This window comes from Fusarium pseudograminearum, chromosome 2, assembly GCF_000303195.2.
Source record: "Fusarium pseudograminearum CS3096 chromosome 2, whole genome shotgun sequence".
NCBI classification, from domain to species: domain Eukaryota; kingdom Fungi; phylum Ascomycota; class Sordariomycetes; order Hypocreales; family Nectriaceae; genus Fusarium; species Fusarium pseudograminearum.
The window spans coordinates 2,410,242-2,436,315 of NC_031952.1; the positions used below are offsets into that span (position 1 = coordinate 2,410,242).

A 26,074-nucleotide genomic window follows, 5' to 3' on the forward strand; every position below is an offset into this window, starting at 1 on the left:
GGATGAACCTGGGAGGCATCTTGATGAGATAGTTAGGGTGTAGAATAGAGAGCTAAAGAAGACTTCTGAGGTTACAGTCTGGTAATTGTATTCATCGTTTTATGCAAAGATCAGTTCGGATGACCCATTTCTCGCCTGCAGTGACTTCTCGCCCTTCATGCTAAATGAGAATGCGATGGTCAGCCGATGATCAGAGTTTTGAGAACCGTGTCTTGCGTGATAGAAAGAAAGTGGCAGAGGAGATATTACAAGAAGGCAGTCATCACCATGCTTATGTAGAAGAAGCATGCCGGTGTCAAGAGGTACCGCGATCTCTTCTCGTGGCGACCTGCGATCCCTTGGGTAGAAGACTGTTTCACCCCCAACGCACCCCTCGGCTGTAGATGTGAGGTAGAGTAGAAGGGTCCATGTGGTTTTCACTAGCATCGGGGGATCCAGTGGCAGAGTAAGGTTATTAGAGTCGTCGTCTGGCAAATACAGTCGTTAGCTATCATGGTCGTTATAAGAAATGGGAGGTTCCGAGGTCCACGGGACAATCGACGATCTTCAGAAATTATGAACATACAATGACAGTCAAAGAATTGCCCTTTGGAATAACGATATATTCGAATATTAGGGGATAATCCGACTGGCTCACCACCCCTGCGAAAAGTCATTAATAAGAAGTCACTTGGTATAAGCCGCAACCCAAGCAGTTACGTTCTCACTATCACGTTTGGGCAACAGGCACAAAGAATACAGACGGCCAAGTTATTGGACTGTAAACATACCATTTTTCTTCGACATCTCCTTGTAACAATGCCTCTTTCAATCCAGTTTGCTCCCATAATCGGGAAGCAAAGTCTTGACTATCAACCTGGAAGCGATCGTTAACCCTCACTGCCTCGCCCCGCTTGGGCCGACCAGGTGTTGTTTGGAGAGGTAGGGTCTTGAGGAAAGCAACATAGTCGCGACAAAGAGATCGTGGGAAGAACGAAGGTATAAGAACCACCTTTGATGTCAAAGGATGGGGTTCAGGGGCAAGGTCGACTACAGGCAGAGGAGGCTTAAAAGCTGGCCATGGTGGAGGAGCCTGTGGTGGCGGAGCTGAGACTTCCACTTTGCCAGGCTTGGTTGTCTTGTTCTTTGGCTTTGGCATGGTGGCGTGAGTGTTGGATGTCGTTTGAAAATACCTACCTAAGAATTATATAGCAACTTTATTCGTCAAACTAAATCTGAAGCAGTAGAACATGCATAAGGCAGTGGACAATGTGATGTGAGATGGTATGCGTTTATGAAAATACTATGCAATGAGCGGGGTCTGATTGGCAGAAGCTACTACGGATACCTAAGCAGATATTATTCTTACAACAACTACCTCATCAGTATTAAAAATTGAGATCACCACCACACAAAAGCAATTGCCTTAATTGTTGAAGCCAAAGAAGAAAAATATATACAAGAGAAATGCCTATCCTCGCTTCATTAGTGAGCTCATGGCTTGGCGTGCCGGCGGCTTCTGACAACAAGCCTACGCCTCAGCAGAACCAAGAAGCAACAACTCCATCACGCCAGACCTCACCAAAAACCGGCTCTATCATCACTGCAACACCAACTCCACAGGCATTACCGTCGTCATCGATAACGCCAGCACACCCCCAGTCAACATGGGAACGCTCCTTTAGACAAATGGGCTTATTACTCACTGGAGCAGGATTTCTTGCTGCATCTGTAGCTGTATCACGACGCTCAGTGCTGCGGATGCGCAAGGACTCCCTGCCCAAGTTTTACTCTTCCAACCAGAATCCTATCAAGGTCGACATGGGAGAGCGATCTTTTCTAGCTGCACAGGCTCTTGGGCTTGCCACGCTAAATGTCATGAGCTTTGGTGTCATGCTGGTCGGAGGAATTTCCTGGGCGTTCGACCTCGCGTCTATCGCGGAACTAAGGGAGCGAACTCAGGCTGCTGTCCGCAGGCCCGGGTCGGTGAATCCTGAGGATGAGAAGGCCATGGAGGAACTTATGGAGGACCTCATGGGTAAACTCGGGATGGACAAACCCCAGAAACCTTCAAATACCCCAGAAGAGAACGAGAAGTGAGGCTCCAAAAACAAGGGCGTTTGCTCTGATACCCCCAGTTCCAACATGTAAGATATGCTGCAGCAATATTGAGAAAGAGGAATCGTCTTCATCTGCGAAGCGAACTCGCCATCTGAACTAGGTAGTGGCTGGAAATCAAATTTACCGAGCACATTTCTACATTGTATATCTGCTCGACGGAAGTTGACAATAGGTAAAATGCACCCTCTTTAGTAAACGTGCCTTTCATAGCAAAATATCATTATCAGCCCTAAGTAAAGTGAATATCCCATAACGCGCTGGCGAAAACATCCGTGATGCCATCCACCTCTGTACCTATCATCCCATGCCTTGCAAACCATTACTGTGTCCATAACCGTGAACAATGCTTCAACGCTCCAACGCCTCATCAACATGCACTTCATCCAATGTATCCTAGTCCATAAAACTTCTCATACACGCCGCCTTCCTTACAGGAATCCCTTTGTAAAACTGGGAACCCTACTAAGGCTACTCTTCCTTCCAGGGACATCAATCATGGATGCATCATCACCCTCGCTGACCCGCCAGGGGCCCATGCGACTGCGGACACTACCCATGACGCTGCCTGACCCCTTGTCGTTGCGGAGGCTCTTGAGGCCTGCCAGTTCACGCTCCATCCGGATAGCCCTCTCCTTCTCCTCCCTTAGCTCCCGCTCAGCGCGTCGAGCTGATAACTGGTTGTTGGATTCGGATGACTGCAGCTCCTCGATTGTCTTCAGAAGCTTCTCGACCTTGTCGCGCATCCTTGAGACATCATCGGAGAGCTGCATATTTTGTTTGTCTTTGCGATCAATTTGACCTTGCATATCCTTCACGATTCGATCCACATTCCGAACGGAGCGCTGCGACTTACTACGCTCAGTCTCCTGGTCTTCGAGTTGGGATTCGAGCTGTCCAACGTTAGTCTCGATGCATGTGGTAATGGTAGTGAACTAGTGACTCACCTCTTGGATACGCTTATGAAGGAACTTGACATCTTGGCTGGCGCTTGAGTATCCCTTCGTCTCAAGATCGACAAGTTTGAGCTGAGCTTCGTTGAGAACCTTCTCGAGCGATGCCTTTTGTTGCTGCAATTTAATGCTGTTCTCGCGCTCAACCATGACGTCTTTTTGAACCTCAGCTACAAGAGATTCTGCGCGGCGCATCTTCTCCACGGCCGCTGCCGCAATGTCTTCTTGCTGGGCGAGGTTTGATTTAAGATCCAGGATCTCCTTGTCCATGTTGGCAGCATTGCGCAGAGATGGACTCTCTCCCTTGACAAGATCCTCCAGGCCAGATTTGGCCTCCTCCAGACGTGCCTCAACATTGCGCTTCTCTCGAATGAGATGGTCGCGCTCTGCGGCGATCTCATCCACAGAAGAGCGAAGACTGCGAACTTGCGACAACAGAGTCACAACCTTGCCTTGAGCTTCGTTGTGTGCGTTCACCGCTTCGTCTCGAGAAGAAGCAACATCAGCCAAAGTTGACTCTAATCGAGCCTTCTCCTTGCACCAAGTCGAGCTATTGAGAACTTCATCATCCCACTTAGACCTCAGCTCATCGAGCTCCTCCCGAAGTCGGGCAATCTCGGCTTGTTTGAAGAGCTTCTCCTCACGGGCGAGATCCAGCTCGTTGGTTAAAGTGGCAAACTCAGCCTGATACTTCTTACGAGTCTGCTCCATGCTTGACTCCTTGTCCTCAATATCTATAGCCCGTTGGTTTCGGTAGTCCTCAAGCTCATGCTGAAGTCGCTTTTTAGCTTGAGTGGCAGCGGCCAAGTCAGTTGATACATCTTCCACCTTCTCTTCAAGGTGCTGGTTTTGACGCTGGAGATCCTCGATGGTGGCATCCATCTTCTCACGCTCGGCCATAATCTCCACGTATGTATCCTCGGCCTCCCTGGCTTGCGACCTGGCAAATTGCTCGGCGCGACTGGCCTTGAGGACGGCAATTTCTGCCTGCTCGAGTTTGCTGAAGTACTCGTCTGCTCGGCTCCTGTACATCTCCAAACTGGAAGCAACGTCAATAAACTTGGAAGTTTCTGCGTCGAGTCGAATCTGGAGGTCTGCGAATTCCTGGAGAAGCTGGTTTCGGCTTTGCGCCTCTTGTTCTCGTGCCAGGGTCATCTCTTCCAAGTCAGACTTAACATCACGGAGCTCGACTTCTGCCTTGGCGCGATCGTGTCGCAGTCTTTCGAAATGGCCTTTAATATCTGTCAACTCCGCCACTGCATCCTTATGGCTATGAACCAAGGCGCGTCGAGAATCCTCCTGGCTGTTGAGCACTTCCAGAATTTCTTCATGGGTTCGAGTTTGGACATCCCGCAACGACAATTGACCGGATCGAATCGTGCGCTCCAGAGCAGACACCTTTTTGTTCGAGTCATCAAGCATCTCATGAAGACGGGTGTTGACCATCTCAAGCTTTTGAATGCGGCGCAAAGAGGGACTTTCATCGTGATTCTCTGGCATAGGTGTACCACGGTCAATTTGACTCTGGAGATGACGGTTTTGCATTTCCTTGAGTTGAAGTTGGTTCTGAAGTTCCTCAACCTCAGCCTTCAGATCCATGCGATTGTTGAAGTTGAGAGTGTCAATGGTCCGGTCAGAACGTGTCGAGTCTTGAAGGTGGTCGGGCTCTTGGAAGCGACGTGTGGGGGTCGAAGTGTTGGAATGATTAAAAGCGTGAAGCTTGGTTGTCCTTCTTTGGGTCGGTGATCCTTGGAAGGGCGCCTCATTGAGTTGAATCTCCTCGAGCTTAGGTCTGGTCGGGGATTCGTTGCGAGAAGCTCTCATTTCAGTAAGTTGATTCTCGGCGTTTGTTCGAGCCGCTGTTTGCACACGAAGATTTTGCTGAAGTTCTTCAACCTTTCTGACGAGATCGAAGTTTTGAATAAGCACTTTCTCATCAGTTCCATCAGACTGGGGAGGGATGTGGACCTCTGGGTCAACTGTCCTGAGAACTTCAAGCATCTGAGCGCGCAGCTCGTTGATCTCCTTGTCCCTCGAATCAACGGACGACTGAAGGGTACGAACTGTAGTCTGAGCTTGAGTTCGAAGTTGTCGCTCCGACTCGATGGTTCGATTGGCTTCAGCCAGCTGTGCAGTGAAGGTGGACGTCGCCTTTTCGGCATTTCTGCTTGATTTGACTTCTCGAGCAACCTCATGGCTGAGATCTTCTAAGTTGAGCTGGAGTTTCTCGGCCCTCTTCTCCAGTGAAGCAATGGCGAGCTGAGAATCACCCAGCTGTTTGTTCAACTTTGTGTTTTGCTCTTCCAGTCGTGCTTTTTCGCGCTGCAGGGACTGAATCTGACCTCGAGAGGCCTCGCTTGCACGCGAACTAGAGCGCGCTATCTCTAGGCCTTTCTGTTGCAACTTGTTCAGCAGAGCTCGGTTGTCGTTCTCCGATGCTGTTAGGCGGCTCTTGACAGTCGTCAATTCCTGCTCGAGTCTTTCTTTGGCCTGGTCGTTCTTCAAACCAAATTCGCCTGATTCGAGAATGAGTTTGTTGAGGTCCTCAATCTGGTGGTTGAGCTTAGCACACTCCCCGTCGAACCAATGAAGTCGTTCTTGGGCCGCATCGAGGTCCTTGCGAAGGCTATTCTCACGGTCTTGAGCTGCTTTGGAAGCCTGTCGTTCTCCAGCAACTTCGGCTTGCATTCTCGCTTCCTCAGCCTGGGTTTTGGCTACGCGAAGGCGCCGGATTTCTTGTCTTGCCTCATCCCGTTCCTTTTCGGCCGTCGTCCGAGCCTCCAATGTTCTTCGTAAGGTGTCTTGCTGAGCGTACATTTCTTTCTCTATGATAATTTTGGATTCGTTCACACGGTCAAACTCATCCTTCAACTCTTGATAGCGGTGCTCGCCAAGCAGTTGGACATCATCTCGGGACTGACGCTCACGACTCAATTCCATCTGCGTTTTATAAAGCTCATCTTTGAGATCTTTAGTTTGTGACTCAAGAACTTGGCGGTTCTGGTCAGCTTGGGCATCCTCTGACAGACGTGCTTCCAGGAGGTTTTTGGCGTCCTCGGCCTCACGCTCGAGTTGAGCCTGTCGCGACTTCATTGCCACTAACTCAGCTTGCGCTTCATGGTACTTCTCGGCATTCTTCTCTTTCTCGGCGGTCAACGATTTCCTTTGATCCTCCAGAGATTGACGTTCGCTCTCGAAGTTTTTATTATCGGTTCGTAGAAGGGAGAGCTCACTCTCTTTTTGACGTACAAGATCTTCGTATTCAGTAGCCGTCTTGGAGAGTTCGTTGAGCTGTTGTTGGATGTCATCATTCTCCTGAGACAGTTGAGTCTCACGAAGTTTCATTGCTTGAAGATCCCTCTGGGCGATGTGAAGCTTCAATTCCAGGTCCTGGTCAAGCTTAACGAGCTTGTTTTCCAGATCTTGAGCCTTTCTTTCCTTCACGGCTAACTGGCTCTGAAGCATCTTGATCTCGTCTTGGAGTAAGACTTCTTGCTCACTGCGCTCAGCTTGCTTCTGCGTCATCTCGGTGATTGACTTCTCAAGTTCGGTGATCTTAGTGCTTAGCCCGTTCTTTTCCTCCTCAAGCTTGGCGATCAGGGTAGCAGCTTGTTCGAGTTGAGAACGGAAGGTTTCGACGTCCCGCTCGGCGCGGTTCTTGGCATTCAGGAGATCGTCCAACTCGTCTTCTAACCTCTCTTGATCTTCAATTGCACCTGCAAGCTTCTCCTCAAGCTCTGCTTCTCGAAGTTGCAGCCGCTTAAAGATTTCCTCCTTGTCCAAAGCGAGCGCGCGTTCGCTCTCCAAGGTCTGCTGGATTCGAACCATCTCCGCATGACAGTTGCGTCGTTCTTCCTCCAACTTTAGACGGTTCTCGGATTCCACTTGCATCTTGTCGTTTAATTCCTTGATCATGGCGTCTCTTCGCTTGACTTCTGTGGCTGTACGAGTTGTGCCAAGGAGAGGCTTCATCTTGACAATCAGCTGCCACCAAGGGTTTTCTGCCAAGTCCAGATAAACATTGAAGTTCCTCTGAATGATTCGAGTGGCCTCTGTTCGGAACAGCCTCTTGTAGGCCGCTCGTCTTTGAACAAATCCTCGAGCCACTGACTGGAATCTGGACATGATCTGAGTAATGAGGGCATCGCGTTGCTCTTCGAGCTCGGCGAGAACACCAGCTCGGAAGAAGACCTTGGTCAAACCGACTCGGTACAAAGAACGATCAAGTCCAAGCTTTTCAAGCATGAGACTTGCCGCCGCTTGTCCTTCGAGATAACCCTTGGGCATATTCTGGCAAAGAACCTCATATCGTTGTCTAAACTCCGCAAAGGGAAGTCTGTTGGGGAAGCCTGTTCGTGCGATTCTGATACCCTCTAAAACACCGTTACATCGTAGCTGATCGAGAACAAGAAGGTTGTTGAATTCCTTAGGCTTCTTCTTGTGGTTAGGAAGTATACATCGAACAAAGTGAGGGTGTGTTAAGTGCAGTTGCGACATGAGACTGTGTAGATGCTCCTTGTGCTTTTGAGCGACTGTCCGGAATAGACCTCTCTTGACTCTGCTTCTTCCAGTGGCGCGGTCCTCCTCAGATTCGGCACAATCAGAGAAGAGGGAAGCAACGTGTTCGTTTGTAGAAGCGGCGAGAAGGCGTGTGATGTTATCGTTGAGGGGGTCCTTGTTCTTCTCTAGCCACCCTTCGGTAGAATACTCGACTTCGGCAGCGTAGTGGGTAAGAATGAAACCCTGTCCAAGGCGCGAGGGCCGGTATTTTGTTGACTTCTTGTCCCACAATGAGTTGAGCTTCTCCGTGAATGATTTATCTGTAGCCTTGGGCATAACACAGTCCTCGTCAAGACAGGAAAAAACACCGATAGGATTCGATAGCTCAATCAAGTCGATTGTGGGCTGGAGGTCGCGTCCAAAATCGATAAACTTCCATTCGATTTGCTCACGGGCATACTCTTCCTGTTCAAGAACGAACATGTGGTGGTTGAAAAACTGTTGTAGCTTTTCGTTGGTGTAGTTGATGCACAGCTGCTCGAAGCTGTTCTGTTCGAAAATCTCGAAACCAGCGATATCGAGTACTCCGATAAAGTGCGAATCGTCCAGACCCATGCCTGTGCGATCAAGTTGTCTGTTGATGCGGGTGACCAGGTCACCGAAACCACGTTCATATATACCCTTGGAGAGAGCATCCAAGCTAAGTCGAACCTGCTCAGGTGTTTGAACCTTTTCCACCCATTCGCGGCCTGCTTTAACCTTGGGATGAAGTAAACCTCTCATAAACGGCTCCAAAGGCACGCCAAGAAGTTTACATACTTTGGCAGCCTGTGCTTTTGCATCTGGAGCCAACCGTGCCTGATCGGCAGTTCGACTCTCCTTAACGACATTAATGTTTCCTAGATGTAAAACGGCAGCCACTGTCCGTAGAATGGATTTTTGTTCGTCATCAGAGAACCCCATCACATTGAATGCTTCCATCAGGGATGCCCATTCTTTGGGATCTGATACACCCACGATGCTGTCGTGTCCATCCCGGGTGTAGACGAAATCTTTGACAGTAAGATCATTGAGCAAGAACTCCCTCTTCAACGAAGAACTGGCTCCTGTCAAAAGTTGATAAAATATGTGGTAATTTCGTTCGTGTTGGTTGATGTGCACAACTCTTGACTTCTCGAGTAAGTACCAATCAATATAAGCACCGCAAATGGCTCCGTTTCGAGTGAATTCAATTCGGATAAATTTGCCAAACCGAGAAGAGTTGTTATTGCGGACAGTCTGAGCATTTCCGAAGGCTTCCAGAATAGGATTCGCTCGTAGAATTTGTTCAGAGAGGCTAGAGTGCTGAGCCTTGTTTTTTATTGACGAGTCTGCTTGAGCAACAGCTGCAAGGTATTGAATGACCTTTTTCGTATTTTCAGTCTTTCCTGCACCGGATTCTCCGGTAACCAAGATGCTCTGATTCTTTCCTTCCTCAACCAGGTTCCGGAAAGCCTCGTCGGCCATGGCAAAGATATGAGGTTTCGTATCCTCTCTACTGCGTCCTCGGTACATGTTGATGTAGTCGTTGTTGTAAATGGGGATTGTCGCATACGGATTGACGGTGACGAGGAAAAGACCCGAGTATGTGTATATCAGGTCGGTTTGATATCGCATATGAAGGTTGTGGACGACAGACGCCTCGTTCAAGTGCGTCAACTCGGCCATATCGTTTGCCTTGTCAAATTTGGCGGGGTTCACTTTATCAACACTCTCAGCATCGACTTCCCTTTGCTAGATTATGGTTAGATTATCGCGAATGCCGACTACTGGGCCGTACTTACTGTGCCATCATCGCATTGGACAAGTAGCTGATTTCCATCCTTCTCTTCAACTATCCACCCACGGACGAAAGCGGTCTGGGGATCCTTAAGCCAGACATAACGCTTTCCAGAAAAGTCATTCTCGCCTTCGATGCCTTGAACTTCGTCCTGGCTTCGTATCATCTCTTCTTCCTTGATGAAGGAGGGAGCGAATGTCGTCGATGTTGGCGTTCCACTCTTCGAGTCGCTGCGGAGTCTCGTTTGTGTGCTTGAAAACTCTCGACTTATCGCCGAGACTGATCCATTTGATTGTGTTCGGTTGTGTCCAAATGATGAAACAATGCCTGGAGTTGATGATGGGGAGGTAAAAATGGCGGATTTGGGTCGGGGATTGGTGCTGGTAGCAGGAGAGGCAGAAGCGGTCCTGGCGAAAGGATTACTGCGCCGTTGCGCTGTGCCATTGGCGTTGAAAGACATCGCGAAAGGCCTGCATGAACGATTCGTAGTTTAAAACCTCGTAAGTGATTCACTCGACTCCACGTCGTGCTCTTGCGTAAGTAAACAAATTAGGACAATACAAAGAATATCGAAGAAGGACCTTTAATCTTCCACTAGGTATAAGCTGCAACTGCAACAGGAAAATGCGATATATCGGGATTCACCCTTTTACGAACAATGTCATGGAGCAATGTAATGCAAATGCAGGTCTTGGGATATAGTGCCGGTTCCGGACTGACATCAACATCAGGGATCAGGCCGGGTTGTTGCTGGGGAACAGCGGTAAGAGTAAACAAAGTTTGTGCACGTGATGTCTCGGTCATTTCGACGCTAAGCCTTATACGATTAGACGCGATTTCCTTTCAAGAAAGATTGAATTAATCTTTGATTCTTCAAAATACCTAGTGTCAGTCGCGTTTCGAGCGCCAGATTGGGTTTCTTTGACACCGGCATCAACCAACACGTAAAAAAATAGATTTTGCAGTCGCCTTAGAATATTCGCAGCCTTTTTACTCTTCCAGCGACTTTCAAGTTAAGGTTTTACACTTTGCGACAGAACAAGCAAGCACTTGCTCTCGCATCGCCAGATTACCACGTGCCCTAATAATCAAGAACGCCACGCCCAGAGCCTTTGTTGCTTCTTGCCGAACACGACAACACATGCTGTGAAGCAGCTACGACCTCGCAAAGCCAATCTGTCTGGTTTTGCAGAACTATACAAGATGAGCCAATATGTTTATGGCCATGGGGCACCCCATACTGGATATCAAACCTCGCAATCACACCTCTACTCCTCAAATCAGCCATATAGCCAACCGAACGGAGTCGCAGAAAGCCAGCCATCCTACGGACAGGGAGCTGCTGAAGCATATGAATACAACCAGACAACTATACCTGGCTTAGGCATGGGTTTTACTCATAGCGCCGCAACTTGGCAACATCCAACCCCCCAGAGCTTTCCTGAAACCCACGCCGATCCCAGTGCTTCGGTTGCGCATTGGCAGACTAGTCGAGCTAGTGAGAATACTAGACCGGAGTTTTCAACATCGCCCAGTCGACAACCCAACTTGGAAGTGAACAAGACAATGGAAGAAGGTGAGCTGAGTGAAGGCGAACTCGAGGACATTTACGAGCCCGCCGAAATGGAGACCAACACGTTTTATCGGCGCGGCGTCCAACAACCGGGGTCAATTGACCAAAACAACAGGCCACAGTTACCTATGGGAAATTTGGGAATCAACCATGAACGAACATGGAACTCGAAGCAATCCGGACGAGAGCGTTCCGGCTCTTACTCGCCTTACCTCTCGCCTCGTGAGATACAGACGAGTGGCCTTGACAACGATGCATCAAATGCCCGTATGTGGTGCTTTTCTTCCAGACTCAGGCACAGATGCTAACTATCGCCAGAAACCCCACAGACCAGCTTTTATGATCACAACAAGAGTATACTCATGAATAACGATGACGATAGTGATATCCCCTGCCAGAGCGGAACCAAAGATGGAGTCGCAATCATTTCTGAATCGAAGAAGCAGGCGCAAGATGCGATCCTTCGTCTCTGGCCACTCAACGTTCGTTATCAGAATTATATCGAAGAAGGGGTCGACCGGGCCGTCCTTGATCAGCTTTTTACAGAATTGGGTCTTGAACTAGGCTCTACCATACCACGCGGGGAACAATCGAGAATGCCGACGTTGTCGCAAGTAAATACACCCCAAAGTGATGCAATCAGCACAGTTCCTTCTCCAGAACAAGCAACTCCCCTTGTCGTTGCTCCAGAGCCGAAGGCCGCCGATTCAGCGAAAGACAAATCAGAAGAACGGAAAGATCGAATTGCACGCTTATTAGCTGCGAAAGGTTCCAAATCAACAGTGGCGGATACGGGCTCGAACAAGATTGGCGCATCGGCACCAACTTCAAAGAATGTCCCAACTACCACGAAACATGACAAGACAAAGACCCCATCAGAGAAGTCAAAATTGATACAACAAAGGATGGAAGCATTGATGAAAGCACGAGAAGCAAATGCAAAGACTCCTCAGGCTTCTACGCCCCCAGTATCTTCAGCATTCCAACCTGCGCCTGACACGAGTAGGTCGAATAGCCAGGCCCCGGTTGATCAGATGAACCTCGACGAACACATCGAAGCTGCTGCAGAGACAACAGACCCATCTGCAAGACCCCCAATTCCTGGTCTGTTTTTGTCTTCTAACGCATCTTCTCCCGCCCCTAATCAGCGCAAACGACCTGTTGCAGCTGATTTAAACGAAAACTCCGCCCCCGCTATCCAAAAACGTCCCTTCGGCCAGACTCGAGAATCTCGTCCATTCTTGATTGATGTTAGTGACGATGAAGATGACGCCGAGATGGAGATCGACTCTCCTGAATTGCGCCCATCAGCAGTACAGCGGCCAGTGACGCCCGGCTCAAGAGCGTTGTCATTTCGCGACACCACGTCCTTACCTGATAGTGCATCTCGCAGTGCTGGTGGCATGATCGACTTGGCAAGTATGAACAAGAAGATTGAGGACATGAAGAGAAAGATTGCTGAGGCCGAGGCTCGTAAGAAGAAGTCAAAGCAATTAGGCAGCGGCTCGCCTTTGCCCCAGTCTGAAACGCAATCAAAAGAAGGAAGTGTGGATGTCGCTATCCCCCCTACCCCTCCAGTGCGGGGTGCGTCACCTGCAGCTGAAGTGATACGGAATAGTCCAGCATGTAACGCACAACAACCTAGCATCTTATCTGATACCGTTACCCAACCCCCTAAAGTTAGGGGGCAACGTCTGCAGGCCAGGCCTTCGTTGCGTGCGCGTGTTGCCAGCGAGCGCCTACCTATCATAGCAGCACAAAGAAAGGAGTTCCAGGAACAACTTGAATATTTTCAATCCGAAGTTGCTAGAATCGAAAAGGAAATTGAAAACAAACGGGTTGAGGAGGAGCGACTTCAGAGAGATGCTATACAGACCGAGTCAGCACTGTCCCCAATTTCAACAAGCCAGGATGAGCCTGAATCGGGGCTTCGTCTGGAAAACCCACCAGGTATGGAAACGCCATGTACGAGAGACGCCGTCTTTCGCGCGCAAGTTCAAGCTAACCCCCTATTCAGTTGATCAGTCATCGCAAGTATCAGTCTCGCATGATGTCCCGCTCCCTGCAGAAACCGACGAAATGAACGATTACGATGACGAGGTTGGACATGATTCGCCGATGGATGGATCTGCAGATATTGCATCAGCTGGCAGTCGTGGATCGAGTTCGCCTCAACAATGCGAATCGCAAACACACCAAGAACCCCTTGTCGAGTATGAAACAGCCGGTGCACGCTCGCCGCTGCCAACACATCCACCAGTGGTACATGATATCGACGCATGTGTTGAACCTACGACTGATACTGACGAGCGCGAAGAAGATGTGGCCATGGATGAGGCTGACACTTCTAGTGAAGAAGAGAGTTCTGATGAAGATGAGTCAGATGGATATGAGCCGACCGATGCCGGCGTCAGTCTGCCAGACTCTCACTCACCTCTGCAACGCCAACTATCACCTCTGCAAGTCTCGGATGACAGTACAGTATTGGAGACAAGTGATACTGATTTACAAGGCTTGGTGACAGCCACGCCAGTTACTAAGCCCATATCAACAGGTTCTGGTGACACAGAATCTGAATCTAATCGAGAAGTAGACACACTGTACCTTCCACGCGGGCTGCGGAGCTGATTACTATACAGACGGAAATCCAAAAGACTTCAGAAGTCATTAATAGTTCTGGAACGACATTCGTCCCATACGAAACGCCTCTCCAGCACTTCAAAGCATATCGCTTTCATCCTCAGTATAGCGATTCTGTTGCCGGGGGTCTGCGCTCCCTCACCTACAGCAACAGTATCGACGTAACACAGGAAGTATGCCCTGACCAGCTTACCCACGGAGTTTGTCCTAGGGGCAGTGAGTGCCAATTCCAGCATTTCGAGGACATGCAACTTCCGGGTACGTGCCATCAAGATCTTTGATCCACTCATCAGACAAATACGAGCCGAGGCACACGCCAATGGAGGGGATGCTAACATGCCAACCGGCAATAGATGACCAAATTATTGTTCAGCTTGGGGCCTCCGGCAATCCAGAGGTGGAGCATCAGGACCAGTATGTTGCTGGACTTCGCGAATTACTCAGAGATTTTCGCAACCGCAAGGTGAAAGACTTCGAGGCCATCAGCCAAGGCCTCATCGAGTATCGCGCCAAATTTCTCCGCGATAAGACGAAGATACTCCCCCTGAGTGGCGTCACCCTATGAAAACGTTACTCTTAGAAAGCCTCTACTCTACCACGTAACATCGGCAATGCCCCGTACGTAAACTTCGCGTTGATCTGCATTGCACCTTTGGTGGATCAGCACTGGTTAAGACACAAATTCACAGTGCAGCCGGCATATTTATGACTATCATATATGATTTGATCTCGATCGCCGAGGCTAACATCTGTATCTGAAATGCGAGTTTACAGAAGGACGCAACAGTATCTCATTGCAGTACCTTAGTATTAGTGCTTTCAGTTTCTCGACGAAAAGCCAGCAAGGGACAAAACAAAGAAAGAGGCATATCAAACAAAAAAAAAACTTCAACGAGTTTGAATCAAGAGGAGGCACCTGGATTGAACAGAAAAATGAAAGGACCAGCCAGCCGTTGGCTCGCCTACAGGGCGACCAGATAGGTCATGCGTAATATGGCGATTGGGGTAGTAGAGTATTTGATTCGAACAAAGTATTTCTTAATACCATTTATACACAACATCAGTGTTCACTTGCACGGACTTTCCACCATATGCCGATGTCCTAGTTAACCCAACTTCATTATCGTTGTGCTATGGATATGCGACTTGGTGCTTTTGGGTCTTGATTGACAGGATCTCAGAACGCCCTATGGCTTTGTTTGGGGCTATTCAGAGTGCCTAGGTTAGTAGCTATAGATTTTGCAATAAATGCCAATGAAATCATTCCAGCGCCAACCGTTTCCGCAAAGGGGAGCTGCAATGATGTAATATCATTCGTCAACACTTTGAACTAACTGTCTTGAGAATGACGACGTTCTGACGGAGCGGGGCACTGAGAACTACCCCACCTCAGGATGGCGAAGCTCCATGAGACGCTGAAGTGTCCAACAGCTTGTGAAAGCTCAGTAGGATTGGCTGGAAGCCTGGAAACTGTGGAAAGCTTGTGGGCGCACCACTAGGCAATTGACATCCATTGAGGGCCGAAGGGTCCGCTGACAACGAGGAAGAGCAATCGAGGAGCTGGTGGAAAGCTCCTTGCCTTGTCCCGTCAGAAGCTCGGGTATCGCGCTGTTTCGGACCCCGATTTCTCTTCAAAACTCCTCTCTCCTCCCCTCTCCACTTGCATCATTCAATCCTCAACTGCTTCATTCCTCTACCTGAATTCCCCCGAAATAAAAACAAAAAAACCGTCAAAATGGTCAAGGCTGGTAAGATTCCATGTCCCATGTGTGTTTCTGGTTCTACAGAGGGCGGCTCTCTTTATAGATGCCATACCCACGCCTACGGCGTATTGAGAGGGGGTTAGAGCTGGTTTGAGCGAGTTTCTGAGCTCTCGTCCAACGAGGCAGCGTCTGTCATCCGCAAGTACCCTGATGGGCGTCGAAAGATAGTTCCGAGTCCCTTGATGGGCTTGCACATCCATAGCTACCTATCGTCACGCCCATCAGCATCGAGCTTCCCGCCTATCTTCTGAGATACCTGCGCCCTGGGAGTGCCATCAAGTGACAAGCAGTCTTGTGCTTTGAACACCAAGCTAACGCATTCCCTTGCAGTGAGCGTTCTCCGCGGTGACTCCAAGGTCTCCGGTACCGTCGTCTTCGAGCAGGAGTCTGAGTCTGCTCCCACTACCATCACCTGGGACATCACCGGTAACGACCCCAACGCCAAGCGAGGATTCCACATCCACACCTTCGGTGACAACACTAACGGCTGCACTTCTGCTGGCCCTCACTGTGAGTCTGTTCCTGCATAAGTCTCCGGCCTCTGCATTATATTATCAAGATCAGATAATCGCAAGACCCTTGTGCTAGATCTCTGAACCAGCTCGATGATCATGTACGCTAACAAGCTCGACCATAGTCAACCCTCACAACAAGACCCACGGTGCTCCTTCTGACGAGACCCGCCACGTTGGTGATCTCGGAAACGTTGAGACTGACGGTCAGGGCAATGCCAAGGGTTCCGTCACTGATTCTCTTATCAAGCTGATTGGCCCTCACAGCGTCATTGGCGTGAGTACATTCTGTATATCCTAGCTGATGGGACTCAGACTGACAAGAGCATAGCGAACCGTTGTCATCCACGCCGGTACCGACGATCTTGGCAAGGGTGACGGCGAGGAGTCTCTCAAGACTGGTAACGCTGGTCCCCGACCTGCTTGTGGTATGTGCATATTACTCTATTTTTCGATGGTTTGTCACTAATAATTTTAGGTGTTATTGGTATCTCCAACTAAGCAATTCCGAACTGAATTGGATAAAGGAAAAATGCTATTGCTTAGTGGCTTTCGTTTAGCAAATCCCAGCCATGAGTAATGATGTGTCTCATGATATTCGATAGCAACAATCAATCCAATTTAAATGATTACAGAATCTAGATCCTGTTTGTTCGATTGAGTGTGTAGCATCTATTTCATCAGATAGTCTAGTATAACGTAAAGCAGCACGCCATCATCAGTGTTGATGTGGACATACTCATGCCATGTTGCCACGCGGAGAGTGAGGGGTTCCTAACATCAGTCTATCTTACCAAAAGTTTCAAGCCCCAAAATTAACACTCAACCACCTCCTGGACATTCGTGAACGTATTCTTTGTAACAGCTCAATTTAATGAAACATTGCTAATTAGCCACCTGCTGCCATTGACTACCTAAGTCTCAAAGTACATCTGGAGCCCGACTAAAAATAGTTCGAACTTGAAAGAAGCTCTCAGAGCTCCAAAGTAGCTGAAGTTAAGCTGCTGTAGGGTGCCTGATACCCCGCGGTCAACCTCAACGACCCCTGAGCTTGGTCTCCACACTTGACACTCTAGCGGCGAAACTTGCCATTGGGGCCACCTTTCCATAAGAATGGCACCTCACACGATCTCGACTACACCTCCACATGCTTGGATGAAGCTCTCCCTTTCTTCCTTTGTTTTCTCCTATCTTGCTGTCCTTGTTTGGGTTCAATCTTAATTTCTCAACAAGGCTCGAATTAAAAACACAACTTTCTTCTCCCATTTCAGGTATGTAAGATCGGAATCCAAAGATTTATATTCCGTGATTTTTCTCCATGTAGCAGAGGCATGTGCAGAAGGGAGCTTGGAGCTTAGCTTCTGCTTCTGTTCAAGCACTCATGAAGCCATGCCTGCTCTCAAAACGGCGGCGTTACACGGTGTAAAAACATTGGACTAACAATGCACTTATACAAGCAGGTCTTCGTCTCGTCTCACTGTCTTCACCACAATGTCCAAATCCTTTATCGGAAATGTCAAGAGTGTGCTTAGTGGTGACACTCTGATATTGACCAGCCCCAACAACCCGAATGCCGAGCGAACCCTGTCCCTAGCCTATGTCACAGCTCCCCATTTGAAGCGCGAGGGCGACGAGCCTTTTGCCTTCCAGTCCCGCGAGTACCTCCGAAACCTTGTTGTTGGAAAGCCCGTCCAAGCTACTGTTCTCTACACGATTCCTACATCTGGCCGTGAATTTGGAACTGCTCAGCTCAAGGATGGCACCAACCTTCCCGATGAGCTTGTCAAGGCTGGCTGGTTGAAGGTCCGCGAGGACGCTGGCCGCAAAGAAGAGTCCGACGAGGTCCTCGATCGCCTCGAGACTCTCCGCCAGCTCGAGAATAAGGCAAAGGCTGAGGACAAGGGTCTCCATGTTGGGGTTGGTGGTATCATCGAGGTTCAGAATGACCTTGGTGGCCCTGAATTCATGAAAGAGTGGAAGGGCAAGACTGTTGACGGTGTGGTAGAGCGAGTTCTTAGTGGTGATCGCCTCCTGGTGCGACTTTTGCTCTCGGAGAAGAAGCACGTTCAGCCCATGACCTTGATTGCTGGCATCCGAACACCTTCCACCGAACGAACGCTTCCCTCAACTGGTGCTACCCAGCCCGCTGAGGAGTATGGAAACGAAGCCAAAGCTTTCGTTGAATCAAGATTGCTCCAGCGTCAAGTCAAGGTCGAGATCGTTGGTGCCAGCCCACAGGGCCAACTCGTCGCCGCCATTATCCACCCCCGCGGAAACATCGCCGAGTTTCTGCTACAGGACGGTCTCGCACGATGTAACGACTTCCACTCTACCCTCTTGGGTGAGAAGATGGCTGCTCTTCGTGCCGCTGAAAAGCAAGCTCAATCCAAGAAGCTCCGAATCCACAAGCATCACGTTGCCAAGACTGAAGGCGGAAACCAGGATGCGATCGTTTCCAAGATCATCGGAGCCGACACTATTCTCATCAGAAATAAGGCTGGAACGACGGAAAAGCGCATCAACCTCAGCAGCGTGCGAGGACCCCGCACTACAGAGCCTTCCGAGAGCCCTTTCCGTGAAGAGGCCAAGGAGTTTCTTCGCCAGAAACTCATCGGAAAGCAAGTACGCATCAGCATCGATGGCAATAAGCCCGCAACTGAAGGCTTTGAGGCCCGAGAAGTTGCTACCGTCACCGAGAAGAACACCAACATCAACCTCCTCCTAGTCGAAAATGGATGGGCTTCAGTCATTCGACATCGCAAAGATGACACCGACCGAGCCCCCAACTACGACGACCTCCTTGCTGCCCAAGAAAAAGCGAAGGATGAGAAGAAGGGCATGTGGTCTGGCAAGCCTCAGAAGGCTAAGCAGTATACCGACCTTTCGGAGAACACACAGAAGGCCAAGATCATGTTGGCTACGCTACAACGGCAAAAGAAGGTCCCCGCCATTGTTGACTTCTGCAAGGCCGGTTCAAGATTCACAATCTTGATTCCCCGCGAGAATGTGAAGCTGACTATGGTTTTGGGCGGTATCCGAGCTCCTAGAGCTCCTAGAGCCGACGGTGAGGGCGGTGAGCCTTTCGGAAAGGAAGCTCTTGATCTTGCCAACCGTCGTTGCAACCAACGCGATTGCGAGGTCAACATCCATGATATGGATAAGGTCGGTGGCTTCATTGGTGAACTTTTCATCAACCGTGAGAACTTCACCAAGGTCCTGGTCGAAGAGGGACTGGCCTCCGTTCACGCCTACTCTGCGGAAAAGTCTGGCAACGCTACCGAGCTCTTTGCTGCTGAGAAGAAGGCCAAGGAGGCCCGAAAGAACCTGTGGCAAGACTGGGACCCATCCCAAGATGAGGAGTATGAGGAAGAAGATGCTGCCGAGGCTGCACCCGACGCCGACGTGTCTCTTGACAAGAAGCCCACCGATTATCGCGATGTTATCATCACCAATGTTGATGCCAATGGAAAGATCAAGGTCCAGGAGATTGGCAAGGGAACGGCCGCTCTCGAGAGCTTGATGACCGAATTCCGAAAGTTCCACCTGGATTCCAAGAACAACAACCCTCTTAGAGATGCACCCAAGACAGGAGAGTACGTGTCAGCCAAGTTCTCTGCTGATGGCCAGTGGTACCGAGCCCGAGTGAGGGCCAACGACCGTACTGCCAAGAAGTCAGAGGTTGTCTACATTGACTATGGCAACAGCGAAAAGGTTTCCTGGTCCAGCCTTCGAGCTCTGGATCAGCCCAAGTTTGGTTCACAGAAGCTGAAGGCCCAAGCCATTGACGCATCACTGTCGTTTGTCCAGCTCCCCACTGGTGCTGATTATTTCGAGGATGCCATCGGTTACATCTATGACATTACAGAGAACAAGCGACTCGTTGCCAGCTTTGACTTTGTCGACAACAAGGAGAACGTGAGCTACGTCACGCTATACGATACTGGAGCTTCGGGTGAACTGCCTGGCCCCAATGACTCGGTCAACAAGGAGGTTGTTGCCGGCGGGTACGGCATGGTGCCCAAGAAACTCAAGGCTTGGGAGCGCAGCAAGGTCTTTGAGCCTACTCTGAAACATCTCAAGGAGGTCGAGGCCCAGGCCAAGCAAGATCGCCGAGGCATGTGGGAGTATGGAGATATTACTGAGGACTAGATCATCTCTGATTTGGAGTTGATTACGTAGTAACGGCCTTGGTTACGAAGATGTTGTAAACATATACCATACAGATGAGGTTTCAAACAGGGAAAAATCCAAAGCATAATGGTGTCCAGGCGCAGTCTTGTGCTGGCAGTTACTATGCTACTATGTATAACAAAAGAAGAGAAAAGCGTTAATAGGAGACAAATCCTTAGTAAAACACCAAGCGTCCTCCATGCATGTGACTAACATCAGCATAAGCAGCTACTCATATTATGCATTTTAAACGCCGCGGACGAAGTAGTCTAGTTCGAAACTGAGTAAGCATGTTGGGAAATACTGGCCAATGTCGTTTCTCAAGGTGTCGTTGGTTGATTTTGTTGAAAGTATAAACACCTCATTCGCGCGGGATTAATCATAGCATGTGGTCAGATTTATGGGCCTTAGAAAAGAGAAAACACCCATCTTGAACGCGATGCTTTCACGAGGCGCCAAACAAGTGTCCTTTCGGTATGTCGACCTTCGGGAGCTCCAGCGGGAGTTCCGGTAGTATCGGAATTCTCCCCGCCGAGGGTGTTGATGATATTTCGCTCAGTGGACAAGCACTTGCACTAAATGCCACGTGCAGTACAGAGTGGAATACCGCTGCTGTCTTATAATTCAGCAGGATGATATAGAGTCAATTGTAGCCACTGTGAGTGAATCCGAAGGCGCAATATCGGCGAGATACGATATAGCATGCGCAGACATCCCTGCGGATAATTGCAATATGCCCGTTACTACCACAGCATGTGTACTCAAGCTAGCAGGCAAAAATAAGCGGCTAAATATAAACCACCTAATCACCCCCAAACCATCAATCTTGCTATGTATGCTACTGGATGCGCTGCACTATCTGTACCTTGCTCTTTAGTTATCCACGGCATTCTATGTCCAGGTGCTAACGACATCATTGAGGGTCTCGGTGGACACAGCGAGGTCTGGCCGGGCCATTGAAGCGACTCAGCTACTGTGAGGTGGGGGTTGATTGTCCGCCTCGTCCGGCTTGGACTGAGGTGAGGGTGAAGTAAAGTGGTGGGGACGGTAAAGATTACCAAGACAATAATGGATATGTAAATTTACCGATGTCGTCGAGGTTGGATGTTGAAGAGATGAGTGAGAGGTTAGGAGAGAATGACTGATGGTGAAAAAAAGCTTAGGTCATGTCATGATAGTTAACTGAAACATAACAACACGCAATACGACTGGGCAATGTGGAAGATGTAAAACTCAGGTATCGAGTACCTACCAATTGCATAAATTCCTAGAGGTACAGGCACCTCATCCCAGCGTTGCTGGCTGGCGCGGCTGTAACTGAGCTTTGAGCTAGGTTGAGGTGAGGCAGATGAAGTAAGGTACCCAAGTCCAGGTCGTGACTTCCCTGGTAAGAAGCGGGGCATTCGACGTAGCTGCCACCGACAGGAATGGATGGGAGGAGGGGCAAAGAGGAACAGCGAAGAAGGCGCCGGTCTCCTGTGTACGTCAGGTCCCTTCCCGACTTTCGGTGGAATCCCCAATCTTTTTCTAGGTTGCTGCTCCCTCATCCTTTTCCTCTTCTTTCCTTTCTCTTCATTCATCTTGTCATCACATCTCTCAACCAAACTTTCCACGATACATACGACTTAATACTATTCATCATGTCTTCTGCTCTCGACCAGCTCAAGGCCACCGGCACTGTACGTCACCCCACCATTGCCCCTCCATGCCATAATGATCGCGACCAAGAGCAAAGAACGGGCATCATCTTTGAGCTTGGTATGAAATGACGACTTGGATTAATTGAGTCAATTGCTTGTTCAACCTTGGTCACATCATGAATCATTGTCTTCTGCGGCTCATTTTTACAACCATTTGTTCATGACGATTTGATAGCTAACCATTTGCTTTTACACCACAATAGACTGTTGTGTCTGACTCTGGTAATTACCGCATTCTATTGACATTACAAAGTGCTATGCTAACTCTTTCCCCTTAGGTGACTTTGCCTGTTAGTATTCAACCTTATTTCTCAATTCCCGAGTCTACCACGTTATTGTTTCGACGCAAAACTACATTCTTACCCACTCGACAAATCTCGTCATGATTATCATGATATGACGCGACATGATATGATAAGAGTTTACAATGCTAACTACTGTTCTCAACAGCCATTGGCAAGTACAAGCCTCAGGATGCTACCACCAACCCTTCTCTCATCCTCGCTGCCTCCAAGAAGGAGGAGTACGCCAAGCTGATCGATGTCGCCATCGACTACGCTAAGCAGAAGGGTGGCTCTGTCGACCAGCAGGTTGATGATGCCCTCGACCGCCTCCTCGTTGAGTTCGGTAAGGAGATTCTCAAGATCATCCCTGGCAAGGTCTCCACCGAGGTCGACGCTCGTTACTCTTTCGACACCGAAGCTTCCGTTAACAAGGCTCTCCACCTTATCGAGGTAAGTTCTTGTAACATTAAGATATACTAGCAACGGTACTAACGCGATTCCATAGCTCTACGGCGAGCAAGGTATCTCCAAGGACCGCATCCTGATCAAGATCGCTGCTACCTGGGAGGGTATCAAGGCTGCTGAGATCCTCCAGCGTGACCACGGCATCAACACCAACCTCACTCTTATGTTCTCTCTCGTCCAGGCCATTGGTGCTGCTGAGGCTGGTGCTTACCTCATTTCTCCCTTCGTCGGCCGTATCCTTGACTGGTTCAAGGCCTCTACCAAGAAGGAGTACGCCAAGGAGGAGGACCCCGGTGTCCTGTCTGTTAAGCAGATCTTCAACTACTACAAGAAGTTCGGATACAACACTATTGTCATGGGCGCCTCGTTCCGCAACACTGGCGAGATCACTGAGCTCGCTGGCTGTGACTACTTGACCATCTCTGTATGTTCATGAACTGTATGGACCGAAACATATGCTAACATCTGTAACAGCCTAACCTGCTCGAGGACCTCCTCAACTCCTCTGACTCTGTCCCCAAGAAGCTCGATGCTTCTCAGGCCTCTTCTCTGGACATCGAGAAGAAGTCTTACATCAAGGACGAGGCTCTCTTCCGCTTCGACTTCAACGAGGACCAGATGGCTGTTGAGAAGCTCCGAGAGGGTATCAGCAAGTTCGCTGCCGATGCTGTCACCCTCAAGGGCATCCTCAAGGAGAAGCTCTCCTAAGCTACATACGCTTGATGAGCCAGGAAAATGATTTAAAAGTTACAGAACTCTTGTCGGGGAAGAAGCCGTATCGAGTTGATTGCGAACAATGAGCTTGAATCTACATGCGATCTTTATTGGAGGTTGCCGATTATACCACATACCTACTCTAGTCTAAAACCACATAGCTTCGCCCAAGTCGTGGCAATGTGGCGAACCACGATCTGACAGGGGCATTAGTTGTCCATGGAAACAGATAATGGCTACATAACGAATCGAGACGACATGTTACGCCCAAAGCTCATGGTGTTGCAACGCAAACGTGAATGACTAGATATTGTAGAGTAAATGGACAGATTCTAGTTTCAAAGTTGTGACAAGAAAGCCAAATCCCCGATAATTAATCCACCAACGCCGCCCAAATCCAACACGCTATTCCCCGCCATGGTATCGTCCAAACAATCATGGTTAATTATAGAGTATGATATCGCTACTAATCAATAATTATTTTGAGGCACCAGGTATCACCACCAACCCTTTTTGCACGTAACTTGGTGAGTAGAATGTTTCCACCCTCCTTCCTCGTTCGCCTGAATAATTAATGCTGTCAAAGCATTACCCTTGACGCAACCAGAGTCCAAGCCAAAAGTATATGAATCCTCCTGGTAGCCCATCTTAGCGTCATGGCCATATACAACAGAACGGCGCTCATGCCCGGGTAGCTTCTTTTGTGCCTTATTCCACATTTTCGTCCATCGCTCGCCTTCGTGCCCATCAATAGGGAGCCAAATATCGCGATCCGGGTTGGTGCGTTCCAAGTCGACGTTTTCGTCAGTTGAGGTTGCGGTGCTTGCAGGGTCGACCTCTACAGGCTCAGCCCGAGCGGCATGGTCCTTCGAATTGGCGCCCTCTGCTCCGGGGATATATCTTCGCTGAAGGGAAGCTGCTGCGTCCTGTTGTGCCTTCTCTAACTCCTTCTGCCGTTGTTTCTCTGCTTGCTTACGCTTCTTTTCAATTTCCTTCCTACGAAACTCTTCGCGCGGAAAACGCAAGGTGCGCATGTTCATGACAGCCCATGCATCTTGTTGCGGCAGAGGTACACCTGGAACGAGGCCGGCATGTACAAAATAGAGGGCCATAGGCTCGGCTGATAAGATGACGGGCAATCTCTTGAGCCAAGTCATTTGTGGCTCAGTCAGACTGCGCGCTGTTTTCAGGTCCTCCCCCTCACCACGATGTTTAGCGGCACTTTCGGAATCGAGGTAGGCTGCGACACCCTGTTGACTACTGAGACCGCGCCATGCGAGGATTACGCGATCTTCGTGATTCCCGCGCACAGCGCTGGCTTTGATCTCCATCAGACGGGCGATAACTTCAGAGGACTTGGGGCCCTTGTTGATCATGTCGCCGACCGCAATAACATGGTCGGTTTCCGGGTTAAATTTAATCTTCTTGAGCAGTTTCTCGAAAGGGTCAAGCATGCCGTGTATATCGCCAACCACGACCAGCCGTCTTTTGTTCTTGGGTGTTGGGATGTGTTCGCTTGGTAGGTTCCTGACAAGGTCGATGCCATCGTAGGTCGGCCGATTGTACATTCCGTAGGACATGGGATTATCGGCTTTCAGCAAATCGACTTGCGGAACTGGGTCTGGTTCTTCGACTATTTTTGGTCCAACGGACAATGATGCGAGTCGCGAGCAGCAGTAGAAGATGCTGAATACAAAAAAGAAGGTCGATAGGAGGACGAGTAACCGCCGCTGTGGTGCGGTAATCATCATGACCATGATTCGTGGCGGGGCGAATCGGAAAACAAAGATGCTGTGAAAGTGAAGCGAATTGACGTCGAGGATGGGGATACAGCTATGACGACAATGTTGGTGGACAGAGCGGCATTACCCAATCCGGCGAGGCGACGGTACCGCACTTGACTTGACTTGAACTGACTTGATGTGTATGTAGGTCAGTAGGTAGGGTTGGAGATGGACTTGGACAAAAACAGGTAGATAGAGAGTATAGTTTCAACCGAAACAGTTGGCGCGGCGAACTTCTCAGGCGGCTATGGTGAGACTGTCCAAGCACCCAAAACGATAGCACTCAATGCGGATAGGATAAGATAGCCCGATAAGGCAAGCTGATGTTATGAGGAATGCAAAGGACAGGCAAAGGAAGAAGAACAGGTAGATTTATTCTAAACCCGCCAAAGAACCTGAAATAGGTGCCACCATTGTTCCTCCCCAACCATGTTTATGGCATTCTCAAATCGGCATGCCAAGCCTTCTGTGACTGTAGGATGAGGATTCGTAGACGTTCGATCGATGGTGCCAAGTACGGATGTGTACGAGGGAGGACAATTGCCCGGGCAGACCAGGAACAGGGCCTGGGATTGGAGAACTGATTGAGTTGTTGTTCTTCTTCTGGCATCGCTACTATGCCTAGCTGTGTTTGTTTATTAAAGCCTCAGATTCGAAGCTCAAATATGGTGGGTGGACAGACTTCAGATCTTGGAGAATGACGCGAGATGAAGGAAATTTGAAGGCGTCTTGGACTTTTTTTTCTGCGTTACGTTACACCTTTCGCAAAGGGCCTGCAGCCTTTGGTTCATAGGTTATGTAATACTCAGGTATCTATTGACAACTACTCAAATGTTTGTTTCATTTGATGGGTAGCACAGTATTGATATATGTAGCATGGTGGAAGGCCACAAGTGAATACCTTAGTAGGTACAGTAGGCACCTGGTTGTATGTGTATGCTACAAGATAGAAATATTGTACAAAGATGAATATGGAGTAGAGACCACTTGTGTGCCTACACATGCACCGTTCTAGAGACTGGCCTGATCCGACACGGCCGAGCAAAGTCTTCTCCGATTTGTTGTTCTTCATATTATGGTCTTAATTCCGACATGATCTT

The 26,074-nt window shown here is 49.2% G+C and overlaps 8 protein-coding genes across 8 annotated transcripts, besides 1 other annotated feature; 5 read left to right on the forward strand and 3 right to left on the reverse strand.

Moving 5' to 3' along the window:
- Nucleotides 1-99: 99 nt before the first annotated feature.
- FPSE_07702 (uncharacterized protein) lies at nt 100-1,138 on the reverse strand (the record flags this gene model as incomplete). The annotated part of the gene is made up of 3 exons (XM_009260820.1): nt 100-467; nt 566-642; nt 771-1,138. 3 exons carry the CDS (start codon nt 1,136-1,138, stop codon nt 100-102), a joined length of 813 nt encoding a protein of 270 aa, XP_009259095.1.
- Nucleotides 1,139-1,446: 308 nt separating this feature from the next.
- On the forward strand, nt 1,447-2,079 carry FPSE_07703 (uncharacterized protein; the record flags this gene model as incomplete). The annotated part of the gene is made up of 1 exon (XM_009260821.1): nt 1,447-2,079. One exon carries the CDS (start codon nt 1,447-1,449, stop codon nt 2,077-2,079), a length of 633 nt encoding a protein of 210 aa, XP_009259096.1.
- Nucleotides 2,080-2,528: 449 nt separating this feature from the next.
- Nucleotides 2,529-9,829, reverse strand: FPSE_07704 (uncharacterized protein; the record flags this gene model as incomplete). Its single annotated transcript, XM_009260822.1, has 3 exons — nt 2,529-2,990; nt 3,045-9,323; nt 9,374-9,829. The coding sequence occupies 3 exons, from the start codon at nt 9,827-9,829 to the stop codon at nt 2,529-2,531; spliced, it is 7,197 nt and encodes a 2,398-aa protein (XP_009259097.1).
- A 743-nt stretch (nt 9,830-10,572) lies between these two features.
- FPSE_07705 (uncharacterized protein) lies at nt 10,573-14,147 on the forward strand (the record flags this gene model as incomplete). Its single annotated transcript, XM_009260823.1, has 5 exons — nt 10,573-11,209; nt 11,261-12,907; nt 12,960-13,531; nt 13,582-13,840; nt 13,936-14,147. 5 exons carry the CDS (start codon nt 10,573-10,575, stop codon nt 14,145-14,147), a joined length of 3,327 nt encoding a protein of 1,108 aa, XP_009259098.1.
- Nucleotides 14,148-15,317: 1,170 nt separating this feature from the next.
- On the forward strand, nt 15,318-16,358 carry FPSE_07706 (uncharacterized protein; the record flags this gene model as incomplete). The annotated part of the gene is made up of 5 exons (XM_009260824.1): nt 15,318-15,330; nt 15,676-15,855; nt 15,983-16,134; nt 16,189-16,285; nt 16,336-16,358. The coding sequence occupies 5 exons, from the start codon at nt 15,318-15,320 to the stop codon at nt 16,356-16,358; spliced, it is 465 nt and encodes a 154-aa protein (XP_009259099.1).
- Nucleotides 16,359-17,348: 990 nt separating this feature from the next.
- On the forward strand, nt 17,349-20,006 carry FPSE_07707 (uncharacterized protein; the record flags this gene model as incomplete). Its single annotated transcript, XM_009260825.1, has 1 exon — nt 17,349-20,006. One exon carries the CDS (start codon nt 17,349-17,351, stop codon nt 20,004-20,006), a length of 2,658 nt encoding a protein of 885 aa, XP_009259100.1.
- Nucleotides 20,007-21,667: 1,661 nt separating this feature from the next.
- On the forward strand, nt 21,668-23,184 carry FPSE_07708 (uncharacterized protein; the record flags this gene model as incomplete). Its single annotated transcript, XM_009260826.1, has 4 exons — nt 21,668-21,785; nt 22,178-22,461; nt 22,517-22,900; nt 22,951-23,184. The coding sequence occupies 4 exons, from the start codon at nt 21,668-21,670 to the stop codon at nt 23,182-23,184; spliced, it is 1,020 nt and encodes a 339-aa protein (XP_009259101.1).
- Nucleotides 23,185-23,687: 503 nt separating this feature from the next.
- On the reverse strand, nt 23,688-24,947 carry FPSE_07709 (uncharacterized protein; the record flags this gene model as incomplete). Its single annotated transcript, XM_009260827.1, has 1 exon — nt 23,688-24,947. One exon carries the CDS (start codon nt 24,945-24,947, stop codon nt 23,688-23,690), a length of 1,260 nt encoding a protein of 419 aa, XP_009259102.1.
- Nucleotides 24,948-25,085: 138 nt separating this feature from the next.
- Nucleotides 25,086-25,111: a microsatellite.
- Nucleotides 25,112-26,074: the final 963 nt, after the last annotated feature.